Source organism: Schistocerca serialis, chromosome 3 (assembly GCF_023864345.2).
Source record: "Schistocerca serialis cubense isolate TAMUIC-IGC-003099 chromosome 3, iqSchSeri2.2, whole genome shotgun sequence".
Classification (NCBI taxonomy): domain Eukaryota; kingdom Metazoa; phylum Arthropoda; class Insecta; order Orthoptera; family Acrididae; genus Schistocerca; species Schistocerca serialis.
In genome coordinates, this window is record NC_064640.1 from 389,539,843 (window position 1) to 389,553,068 (window position 13,226).

Here is a 13,226-nt window from a genome sequence, read left to right on the forward strand (position 1 = left end):
TTGTGGTGTCACATTCCAGAAAGTCAATGAGTAATGGGTCCTCTTAGTCCAAGCAGCAGGTCGTCATGACTATCAGAGCTGGCGTGCCTGTTTGATTATGCTGCAGAAGTTTCACTGGGAATCCCTTACACATCCTCCATATAGTCCTGATCCCTCCCCATGCAGTTTCCATATTTTTGGAGCCCTGAAGTAAGACACTTATTGCCATTCATTTGTTTTGGATGAAGAGATGCAAGCCTAGGTACAATCATGGTTCTATAGGCAACTACAATCACTCCATGAAGGCACTGATTGCCTCATCTCATGATACAATAAATGTGTTAACAGTTGTGATGATTACTTTTGAACTAGTAAACAGGTTACTTTTCCCCCTCTATCTGTTTTTCATTTGACAGCCCCCTTATACACTGCAAATAGTTAAAAGGTTTACGTAATATCCTTCACTCAAATGGCTACTCATGCAGAATGGGTGTGTCTACATGTAGTACAAGCTGCCTGTACAGAGTAACAATTCTTAAAGCAAATTATAACACAGCATAAACAACGCAGTAAGAGTCTTGTGAAAGTTATAGTCACATGATGACTGAACCACATGACGACTGAACCCTACGAAATGTTCATCAGTATACGTGTGTGTGCTGTAGCATAATCTGAGCCGATTTTGATTTTTTATAAGGAACATTTTGAATAGCATTTATGCATATACCAAATGAATTACCTGAAGTTTATAATTTGCAAATAGTGAAAATTATTTTGGCACTAAATTTATACACTATCTGATCAAAATTTTCCAGACACCTGTTAGTGGGCATTAATATGGAGTGTACCCCCCCCCCCTTCACTTTTATTATAGCCTGAACTCTACTGACACTATCAATAACGTGTCTGTATGTCTGTAGAGGAATGGCAGCCTATTCTTCCTCAAGAACCGAAACCAGAGATGGCAATGATGTTGACCACTGAAGTTTGGGGCAAAGTTGACACACTAAACCATAAAAGTAATCCACTGGGTTGAAGTCAGAACTCTGGGCAAGCAAGTCCAGTTTAGGAATGTTATTTTCCACGAACTATTGTCTCACATGTGCCACTTTATGACAGGGTGCATTGTCATAGTGATACAGTCAGTCATTGTCTTCAAACTGTTCCGCTACATTATACAGTACATATCGCTGTAAAATGTGTTTATATCCTTCCACATTTAGTGTTTTCTCAAGCACAGTAAAGGAATCACGTCCTAACCATGAAAAACACTGCCATGTCATAACACCACCACCTCCATAATTAACTGTTGGCACTACACATGATGACAGGTAAAGTCCTCCACGCATTCACCAAACTCAAACCTTTCCATTGGATTGCCAGAGGGTATAACATGATTCATCACTTCACGTAACTCATTTCGTCATCCGTTGACCGGTGGTATCTCTTTACACCACTTCAAGTTTCATGTAGCATCGACTACAGATATGTGTGGCTTATAAGGAGCTACTAGACTGTTGTACGTGCAGTCATTGTGCTAGCTGGAGTGTTGGTAGGCCTTTTTTTTAACTCAGGTATAACATTTTGATCATTACATGCAATTTTTTGGAGCCATCAATGGTCGACGGTCCCTGTCAGTCAGTACACAAGGTCTGCCTGATCTTGGTTTAGTTGTGTCATGTTGCTTCATGTTTCCACTTCAGTCACATCACAGTTGACTTTGGTAGCTTTAGAATGGTTTAAATGCCCCTTATGGATCTGTTACTCAAGTGACATCCAATGATTGGCCCACATTCAAGGTCACTGAGCTCTCCTGACCACTGTTACTGCTTCTCTACTGACAACACAATACATTCTACCTCCTCTTATACTAGCAGGCCAACCTCTCATGATGTCTAATGGTTGAATCTGTATTACATAGGGGTGTCCAGAAATGTTTCATCATTATATTATGCTATACTTTGAATTCACAAATGATCGTACAGCACACTACGGTATGATTAAAATTACTTGTCAGTTGACGTCTGTCACTTGCCACTACAGTGCTTCCAGATTCACTGCCAGCTACCATTAGGGGTGACACAAACACTACAGGCCACACCAAAAATGGTGTTAATGCATAACATGCAGCATTGTTGGAAGCAGCCACTGTGATGTATGACAGAAATGGGAGATGCTCTGTCGACAGCTGATAGTATGTGACCAATGACTGAACTGCACGAGGCAATGGGTTTTGTAGTACTGAATACTCCTGTCATAACCTGACCACAACCTGGTGATGTGCAATGTATCCAGAAAACAACGATCAACAATCTGCAGAAGAACTGAAATCACGATCACTTTGTTAATAGCATTTAAGGATAACCTCATAAAAATATAATTATGTTTATGTTTGCATCGCCATCTTCTGCAGCAAAATTCATGTTTTAGTGGTAAAAACAAACTGTAATTTCTCTCTGTCATTGGTCATTCGAAACTATCCTCACACTGGCAACACGGGATCCTGTGTTACCAATTTATGAACAGTCTTGGTTGGACCTTGGTTGCAGATTATAGGCGACATAAGCAGATCCCAAATAAAAAAAGAGCGATAGGAAGAAAAATAAGAACAAATAAAAGAAGTCACAACTATGATGAAAATGAAATGGCAAAGTATTGGTGGGGGTGGGGGGGGGCATGCATTTAAACCAGTTAACTGCATAAAAAAAATGATAAAGTCTTTTGATGAGATTTAGAAAAATAAAAAGTTCCCTGCATTTGGCGAGATTCGAACCTTCGACCTTTTATACGTGACGTTTATACGTGACGTTTATGCGCTAACGACTATGCTATGACATTAAACTGCAAAAGGCGGTTATACTCAGGACTCGGGTGTCTGAGTCACAAAGACTGAAAGCCTTAAAAATTCAACTCAACACAATGTCATGTGAAGCTTATCTTAAGTAAGCCAATCTCTCTGATTATAATTACTGTATAAATGATGCTGAATAACTTCCTGTGTGGAAGGAACCAGTACAGTAGTGTTTAGTTAGTGCTGTGTATGAAACGTGTATTTCATTATGATTGTTTTGTGTGTGCACATGCGCATGAGAGAGAGAGAGGGAGAGAGGGGGAGAGAGAGAGAGAGAGAGAGAGAGAGAGAGAGAGAGAGAGAGAGAGAGAGAGAGAGAGTTTTTTGGTGTGGTTTGTGAATGACTTGAGCTTCACACTGAGCGCTCCGATTCGACAAAACCAGCTACAATGCATGATGTGTCTACTATCAAGTAATTTTAATCAGACTATAGACCTAACATGCCAACAGAATATCAAAATTCAGAATAAGCTTACACCGTGAGAACTTCTTTTTATATTTCAATGTACAAATGTGACTTTTGCTGCGGAAATCAGATGCATAATAAATCTCTCATTTGAGTTCCACACCTTGCCACTGAATTTACAGATGTCACTAAACTACTTGAAATAATATTTTACAGTTACCATCACTTTCTTCTGTGTGGGCCCCACAGCCTAAGTAAATTTCAAGAACAACATTTTATCACCAGACTGTGTATAAATTTTTTTTATCCATCACATCACAATACATACAATTAAATAATTTTTGCTCAGTCCATGAAATATGTCTCGACATATGTACTAAAGATTTTGTAATGAGAAGGAATGTTGCCATTCACCATACAGCGGAGATACTGAGTCGCAGATAGGCACAACAAAACGAATGTCACAAATAAAGTTTTCGGCCCCTAATGCCTTCTTCAAAAACAGATTCCTCCCCCCCCCCCCCCCTCCCGCTCTCTCTCTCTCTCTTTCTCTCTCGCGCGCGCACACACACACACACACACACACACACACACACACACACACACACACACACACAAACAAACTTTAGCCACACTGCAAGCAGCAGCACCAGTGCATGATGGGAGTGGCAACTGGGTGGGGTTAAGGAGGAGGCTGTGGTGGGGAGGGGCAGGGAAAGTAGGGTGTAGGGGTGGTGGCCAGTGCAGTGCTGCTAGAGAGCATGCAGGGACGAGGTGGAGAGCATGCAGGGACGAGGTGGAGAGCATGCAGGGACGAGGTGGAGAGAGGATAGGGCAGCTACGTGCAGTCAGGAGGTTAGATGGTGGGCAGGGGAGAGGTGGGGAGTGGGGGACGGCGGAGAAGAAGGGAAATAAAAAGACTGGGTGCAATGGTGGAATGAGGGCTGTATAGTGCTCGAATGAGAACAGGGAGGCTGTATGGGTGAGGATTCAGAAAAGTTGGTGATGGTGGGAAGGATCCATATGACACAGGCTGTGAGGCAGTCACTGAAATGACCGATCTCATGGTTTGGCAGCGTGCTCAGCAACCGAGTGGTCCACTTGTTCCTTGGCCACAGTTTGTCGGTGGCTATTCATGCAGAGAGACAGTTTGTTGGTTGTCGTGGCCACATAGAATGCAGCACAGTGGTTGCAGCTTAGCTAGATCATGACTGGTTTCACAGGTAGCCCTGCCCTTGATGGGATAGGTGATGTTTGTGACCAGAGGTGGTGGTGGTGGTGGTGGTGGTGGTAGTAGTAGCAGAGGAGGAGGAGGAGGAGGAGGAGGAGGAGGAGGAGGAGGTGGTACGGAGCAGGTCTTGCATCTGGGTATATTACAGGGGTATGAACCAAGAGTTAAGGGGTTGGGAGCAGGGGTTGTGTAGGGATGGATGAGTATATTGTGTAGGTTCAGTGGAAAGTGGAATACCACTATGGGAGGGGTGTGATGGATAGTGGCCAGGACATTTCTCATTTTAGGGCACGACGAAGGTAGTCAAAACCCTGGCAGAGAATGTAATTCCGTTGCTCCAGTCCTGGGTGGTACTGAGTTACGAGGGGAATGATCCTCTGTGGCCAGACAGTGGGACTTATGGAAGTTGTGGGAGACACTAAAGATAAGGCACAGGAGATTTCTTTTTGTACAAGGTTGGGAGGATAATTGCGGTCTGTGACGGTGACCATGGGTGACTAGGCCACACAGAAGGGATTTCTTGGTATGGAACAGGTGGCAGCTGTCGACATAGAGGTATTGCTGGTGGTTAGTAGGTCTGATATGGACTGATGTAGCCACTTCTGAGGTGGAGGTCAACATCTAGGAAGGTGACTTGTTGGGTTGAGTAGGACCAGGTGAAGCAAATGGGGGAGGAATGTGGGTAAGGTGTCCTCACCCTCGATCCATATCACAAAGATGTCATCAATGAATGTAAAACAGGTGAGAGGTTTAGGAGTCTGAGTGTACAGGAAAGATTTCTCTATATGGCCCATGAATAGGTTGGCATAGGATGGTGCCATGCAGGTGCCCATAGCCGTACCTTGGATCTGTTTGCAGGCAATGCCTTCAAAGGAGAAGTAATTGTGGGTAAGGATGTAGTTAGTCATGTCACCTAGGAAGGATGTTGTTGGTTTGGAATCCATCAGGCGTTGGGAAAGGTAGTGTTCAATAGCAGTCAGGCCATGGGCATTAGGGATGTTAGTGTAAAGGGAGGTGGCATCAATAGTGACGAGCAGTGCACCATGTGGTAAAGGGACAGGAACTTAGGAGAGTTGGTGGAGGAAATGGTTGGTATCTTATATAGGAGGGTAGGTTACGGGTAATAGGTTGAAGGGGTAATAGGTTGGAGGTGTCAGTCAACAAGAGCAGAGATTATTTCAAGTAACCGGCCACAATTGGGTGTCCTGGTTGGTGGGGTTTATGGACTTCTGGAAGCATGCAGAAGGTGGGAGTGAGAGGAGTGGCATGTGTGAGTAGAAATATGGAATCTGAGGAGAGGTTCTGGGATGAGCCTAAGGATTTAATGAGTGACTGGAGATCCTGCTGGATTTCTGGAATGGGGTCACTGTGGCAAGGTTTGCATGTGGATTTATATGACAGCTGGAGAGTCCTTCCACCAGGCAATCCTTGTGGTTCAAAACAACAGTGGAGGAGCCTTTGTCTGCAGGTAAGATTCTAGGATAGGGATCAGTTTTTAGATGATGGATTGCAGTTCTTTCTGTGGATGTAAGGTTAGTTTGCATGTTGACGGATTTGGGGAATGATGAGTCGGCAAGGTTCGAGGTTAAGAAATTCTGGAGAGTTAACAGGTGATGATTTGGGGACAGTGGGGTGGATCATGGTTGGATGGAGGAGTGAACTGAGTTAGGCAGGGTTCAACATTGGTCTTTGGTCAAGTCTGATTGGTAGGGTTGGTGGCAAAAAAGTGTTTCCACTGTTGGGGACCACCGGGAGAAGGAGCCAAGGTCTTTAACAAGTCCTGCATGACTGAATTTCGGAGTGGGGCAAAAGATCAGGCCTTTGGAAAGGACAGCTATTTCTGTGGGGCTATGGAAAGGTTCATGACAGTGTTTCAGGTCTGTTCAGGTACTGGATTGTGTTGTGGTGGGCAGGAGTTTTGGAGGGTAGGGTAAAGTTCTCTCCCTCCACCCTCTGTTGAACCTCCTGACTGCACATAGCTGCCCTAGCCTCTCTCCACCTCTTCCCTGCGTTCTCCCCAACAACACTGCACTGTCTGCCACCCCTACCCTACTATCCCTCCCCCTCCCCGTCCCACCTTCCTCCTTACCCCCACCCAGTCACCACTCCCATCGTGTACTGGTGCTGCTGCTCGCAGTGCGAAGGCCTTATGGGCCAAAAGCTTTATTTGTGACAGTGTTTTTATTGTGCCTATCTGTGACTCAGCATCTCCACTATATGGTGAGTAGCAATTTCCCTTTTTCTAGTATTGTTACATTCCAGCCTGAATCTTCCACTGTTTGAAAAATTATGTAATAATGTTTATATGGGACGCTAATGTATTAATATACCATGTTTTTCACATAACTGTTGGGCCGGTATTACACTATATAAATCTTTGACAAAGAAATATGAATCAAATATTCATGAAATTTCTTTGAGAAAGATCTTTAAAGTGGTGCTAAAAAGAGGTACTACAGTGTCGTCTCATTTTTCATCGAAGTTTAATATGGCGGACAACAACAATTTCTTATTATGCACTGCAGTTGCTTGTACCACAATTGCACTGTATGTGCATGTGGGAGAGAAGTGGCGATAAAACAAAGGGAACATATTTGGTTGAAGCCGTAGGTTTTACGTCAAGATAATAAAGCATTCAGCAAAATTTGTTAGAAGAGCGGAAAGCGGGGGACGTCAAGCAGAGGGCATTTCAGTGTTTGCTCAGTAAAGTGGCTCCTCATATTACAAAGCAAAATACTCACTTGAGAAATGCTGTATGTGCAGAAGACAGAGTCACTACAACAATTTCATTTCTTACTACAGGAGGGAATTACTCTGGCTAACAATACAGTGCTCTAATACCACAGTGGACATTAACCGAAATAATTCTAGAAATGTATGAAGTGATTTATGAAGCACTGTAGGAGGAACATCTGAAGGTAAATAAATGTTTAGTATTCTATATGGACATTAAGAACTATTTTTATTTTGAATAATTTAACAGAATTAGTGTTCCAACTGCAAAAGTAATAAAAATTATGAAACAGATGAAGCACTTCTGTAACTTGCGGCATTCAGAGTTCAAAAATAGATAAAGTAGAATGGATAGCTAAGAATTTATTTTATTTTAGAGTGGCCCTCCTCTCCTGTCTTTCTGAAAAGCTGCTTGGAAGTTTCTAGACGTAGAGGTAGCTGTGGTTGTGGACTTTAAGTCACCTGCAGCATATCCCAACTGCCGATCAGCACATGATTACAAGTATGCACTGGGCCCCTCTCACCCCCCCCCCCCTCCCACACACACACACACACACACACACACACACACACACACACACACCAAATAGCTGCAAGTGATACCAGTGCTCCACGCAGTTACGATTCACATTGTAGCAAATAGAAGATTAACAACTTTTATGATCAAACCTCATGTGAGACACTAAATTTGATCATATTTCTTTGACGAAAGGCAAGATTTGATGAAGTTTCCTATACACTATCAAATTTCTTTGACATAAATATTTGACATATCAACTTTGACAAAAAAAAAATTACGATAGTGTAATACCAGCCTCAGTGAAAGAGAGAGAGATATTTTTGAAATCATATCGATAGTTATAAAATTCTCGTATTTTTATTATCTGGCTGACAGATCAAAATTTCCCCTGCACACTGCACAGATCACAGCTTGTTGAGTGTGTAAACAGTGTGTCTAGTAAGAAACGTTGCAAGATTTTTTTATTAGTGCTTCTAGCTAGCTGTGACATTCGAATAACATGGTAATTCTAGAATTTGAATAACATGGTAACCTTTTTGTTCTCATAAGCATTTTCATGTCATGCAAATTCATATTTTAGGTGACAATGTTTAACAACTGTTCTTTGCACAATTATGCACGGCACTCTACTTTTAAATTAATAACGATGATGTAGCCACATATGTTACTAGAGGCAAATTTTATCTTTGTGTAATGATATTCCCATTAGTCCCCCCCCATGAACCATGGACCTTGCCGTTGGTGGGGAGGCTTGCGTGCCTCAGCGATACAGATAGCTGTACCGTAGGTGCAACCACAACGGAGGGGTATCTGTTGAGAGGCCAGACAAACGTGTGGTTCCTGAAGAGGGGCAGCAGCCTTTTCAGTAGTTGCAAGGGCAACAGTCTGGATGATTGACTGATCTGGCCTTGTAACAATAACCAAAACGGCCTTGCTGTGCTGGTACTGCGAACGGCTGAAAGCAAGGGGAAACTACAGCCGTAATTTTTCCCGAGGGCATGCAGCTTTACTGTATGATTAGATGATGATGGCGTCCTCTTGGGTAAAATATTCCGGAGGTAAAATAGTCCCCCATTCGGATCTCCGGGCGGGGACTACTCAGGGAGGATGTCGTTATCAGGAGAAAGAAAACTGGCGTTCTACGGATCGGAGCGTGGAATGTCAGATCCCTTAATCGGGCAGGTAGGTTAGAAAATTTAAAAAGGGAAATGGATAGGTTGAAGTTAGATATAGTGGGAATTAGTGAAGTTCGGTGGCAGGAGGAACAAGACTTCTGGTCAGGTGACTACAGGGTTATAAACACAAAATCAAATAGGGGTAATGCAGGAGTAGGTTTAATAATGAATAGGAAAATAGGAATGCGGGTAAGCTACTACAAACAGCATAGTGAACGCATTATTGTGGCCAAGATAGATACGAAGCCCACACCTACTACAGTAGTACAAGTTTATATGCCAACTAGCTCTGCAGATGACGAAGAAATTGAAGAAATGTATGATGAAATAAAAGAAATTATTCAGATTGTGAAGGGAGACGAAAATTTAATAGTCATGGGTGACTGGAATTCGAGTGTAGGAAAAGGGAGAGAAGGAAACATAGTAGGTGAATATGGATTGGGGGACAGAAATGAAAGAGGAAGCCGCCTGGTAGAATTTTGCACAGAGCACAACATAATCATAACTAACACTTGGTTTAAGAATCATGAAAGAAGGTTGTATACATGGAAGAACCCTGGAGATACTAAAAGGTATCAGATAGATTATATAATGGTAAGACAGAGATTTAGGAACCAGGTTTTAAATTGTAAGACATTTCCAGGGGCAGATGTGGACTCTGACCACAATCTATTGGTTATGACCTGTAGATTAAAACTGAAGAAACTGCAAAAAGGTGGGAATTTAAGGAGATGGGACCTGGATAAACTAAAAGAACCAGAGGTTGTACAGAGATTCAGGGAGAGCATAAGGGAGCAATTGACAGGAATGGGGGAAATAAATACAGTAGAAGAAGAATGGGTAGCTTTGAGGGATGAAGTAGTGAAGGCAGCAGAGGATCAAGTAGGTATAAAGACGAGGGCTAGTAGAAATCCTTGGGTAACAGAAGAAATATTGAATTTAATTGATGAAAGGAGAAAATATAAAAATGCAGTAAGTGAAACAGGCAAAAAGGAATACAAACGTCTCAAAAATGAGATCGACAGGAAGTGCAAAATGGCTAAGCAGGGATGGCTAGAGGACAAATGTAAGGATGTAGAGGCCTATCTCACTAGGGGTAAGATAGATACCGCCTACAGGAAAATTAAAGAGACCTTTGGAGATAAGAGAACGACTTGTATGAATATCAAGAGCTCAGATGGAAACCCAGTTCTAAGCAAAGAAGGGAAAGCAGAAAGGTGGAAGGAGTATATAGAGGGTCTATACAAGGGCGATGTACTTGAGGACAATATTATGGAAATGGAAGAGGATGTAGATGAAGATGAAATGGGAGATATGATACTGCGTGAAGAGTTTGACAGAGCACTGAAAGACCTGAGTCGAAACAAGGCCCCCGGAGTAGACAATATTCCATTGGAACTACTGACGGCCGTGGGAGAGCCAGTCCTGACAAATCTCTACCATCTGGTGAGCAAGATGTATGAAACAGGCGAAATACCCTCAGACTTCATGAAGAATATAATAATTCCAATCCCAAAGAAAGCAGGTGTTGACAGATGTGAAAATTACCGAACTATCAGCTTAATAAGTCACAGCTGCAAAATACTAACACGAATTCTTTACAGACGAATGGAAAAACTAGTAGAAGCCAACCTCGGGGAAGATCAGTTTGGATTCCGTAGAAACACTGGAACACGTGAGGCAATACTGACCTTACGACTTATCTTAGAAGAAAGATTAAGGAAAGGCAAACCTACGTATCTAGCATTTGTAGACCTAGAGAAAGCTTTTGACAATGTTGACTGGAATACTCTCTTTCAAATTCTAAAGGTGGCAGGGGTAAAATACAGGGAGCGAAAGGCTATTTACAATTTGTACAGAAACCAGATGGCAGTTATAAGAGTCGAAGGACATGAAAGGGAAGCAGTGGTTGGGAAGGGAGTAAGACAGGGTTGTAGTCTGTCCCCGATGTTGTTCTATCTGTATATTGAGCAAGCAGTAAAGGAAACAAAAGAAAAATTCGGAGTAGGTATAAAAATTCATGGAGAAGAAGTAAAAACTTTGAGGTTCGCCGATGACATTGTAATTCTGTCAGAGACAGCAAAGGACTTGGAAGAGCAGTTGAATGGAATGGACAGTGTCTTGAAAGGAGGATATAAGATGAACATCAACAAAAGCAAAACAAGGATAATGGAATGTAGTCTAATTAAGTCGGGTGATGCTGAGGGAATTAGATTAGGAAATGAGGCACTTAAAGTAGTAAAGGAGTTTTGCTATTTGGGGAGCAAAATAACTGATGATGGTCGAAGTAGAGAGGATATAAAATGTAGGCTGGCAATGGCAAGGAAAGCGTTTCTGAAGAAGAGAAATTTGTTAACATCCAGTATTGATTTAAGTGTCAGGAAGTCATTTCTGAAAGTATTCGTATGGAGTGTAGCCATGTATGGAAGTGAAACATGGACGATAAATAGTTTGGACAAGAAGAGAATAGAAGCTTTCGAAATGTGGTGCTACAGAAGAATGATGAAGATTAGATGGGTAGATCACATAACTAATGAGGAGGTATTGAATAGGATTGGGGAGAAGAGAAGTTTGTGGCACAACTTGACCAGAAGAAGGGATCGGTTGGTAGGACATGTTCTGAGGCATCAAGGGATCACCAATTTAGTATTGGAGGGCAGCGTGGAGGGTAAAAATCGTAGAGGGAGACCAAGAGATGAATACACTAAGCAGATTCAGAAGGATGTAGGTTGCAGTAGGTACTGGGAGATGAAAAAGCTTGCACAGGATAGAGTAGCATGGAGAGCTGCATCAAACCAGTCTCAGGACTGAAGACCACAACAACAACAACATTCCCATTAGTTACATGATTGTGTTTAGCTGTCTTTTGCTATGGTGTTTGTTATGTTCTCAACACACACATGAGAATAGACAATGCCTGAACTGGTAGTGCGATAAATAATAAATTTTATACATGGTCTGGTGGAAAAATGTCTTTCTTTACAGTCACTACACTTCTACAAGAACACTTAGCACTATCACCAACTGGTGCAATATCTGAAAGATAAAAATACAGACATCAAAAGAAAGTAAGAAAATCTCTATGAGAAAGCTAGCACTTCGACCCATCATCTTATACATTAGTTAGGTACACAATACCTCGACACTTCAGATAAAAGACCAATTTCCACATTACCTAGACAATTCACGGTACAACCAATTACAGACAAACAGTCACACACAAAAACAGTCATCCAGATAACCAAAAACCATCACTCTCAAACATAATTCAGCCATGCAAGAAGGCTGGCAGGTAAAGCCCAGTGATGCTTCTAGAAGATAAACAGAGATACAGACGGGCGTACTGAGGGAGGAGAAATCACTACTGTCAATACTTCCTCTTCCTCACAGTGGAGTCTAGATTAACTAGTTGCACAGTTTCCGAGGCCGCACAAAACTTACAAAACGTGTTTCACTGTGTATTAGAAGTCCTGAACCTAGTGGTCTTCAAATACACAATCTGTTAATGCTCATCACAATGATTCTACATCACTTCTCAGGATTAACAGCTCATAAAGTTACAGGTGAAGTTTCCACTACAGCTACAGTGTATAACAGTGTTGTTACCTGATGTCTTTCTAATAAAGCTTCAGCTCCTGTGACATCATTTGCGAGTTCATCACTGGAAACCAGGCCCATCATACTATTGATCCACGACATCAAATCACGATAGTCACTCAAGAAACGTTGGAGATCATATGAATCCAACAACTTCTCTTTGCGGCTATTTGCCTTCGCTGTGAGTTGAGTCCACTCTTCATTGATCTCTTTCTGTTTGGCATACGTCTGATCAGCTGTTTCTGGATGAGTTTGCATAAGCCTGTTTGCGGTTTCATCAAGCTGCCTGATCTGCAATGCAAGAACACAAATGGTACAGAAAATTTAGCAATAATTTAATACTCCTGGTGACAGATATTACTCCCTTCAAATTTACTTCTGATCTCAATACACAGGACCACCTCAAATGATCACAACAGAGGCAATATAAACACCATAAAGTTTAAAAATGAAACCACAGGTTTTCAAAACAACACTGTAATAATTAACCTTCTTGCAACTTCTCAATTCCACTATCAGGCAACTAGTGAAGTGTACAGTGTTCCTGTACATTTCTTTCTTTCTTCTTGAGAGCACAATAGGTTCGTGAACATGGATAATGGAGTTCTAGGCAATTAATGAATCTAACTTTGGCAAGAGTGGACAAGAACGGGGACAGAGGAAAAGGGGGGCAGGGGGGGGGGGAGGGGGTGCACAGTCTATTTTCATACATTAACCTTCCATAATTTTCAAAG

At 42.1% G+C, this 13,226-nt stretch overlaps 1 protein-coding gene across 4 annotated transcripts in view; it reads right to left on the reverse strand.

Annotated features, from left to right (window-relative positions):
* Positions 1-13,226, reverse strand: part of LOC126470227 (spectrin alpha chain) — a 140,617-nt gene that overhangs the window by 40,928 nt on the left and 86,463 nt on the right. For all 4 annotated transcript variants that reach the window (XM_050097919.1, XM_050097918.1, XM_050097917.1 and 1 more), the window contains exon 23: positions 12,502-12,783. In XM_050097919.1, coding sequence (XP_049953876.1) covers positions 12,502-12,783 — 282 coding nt within the window. The remainder of the gene's footprint in view (positions 1-12,501; positions 12,784-13,226) is intronic.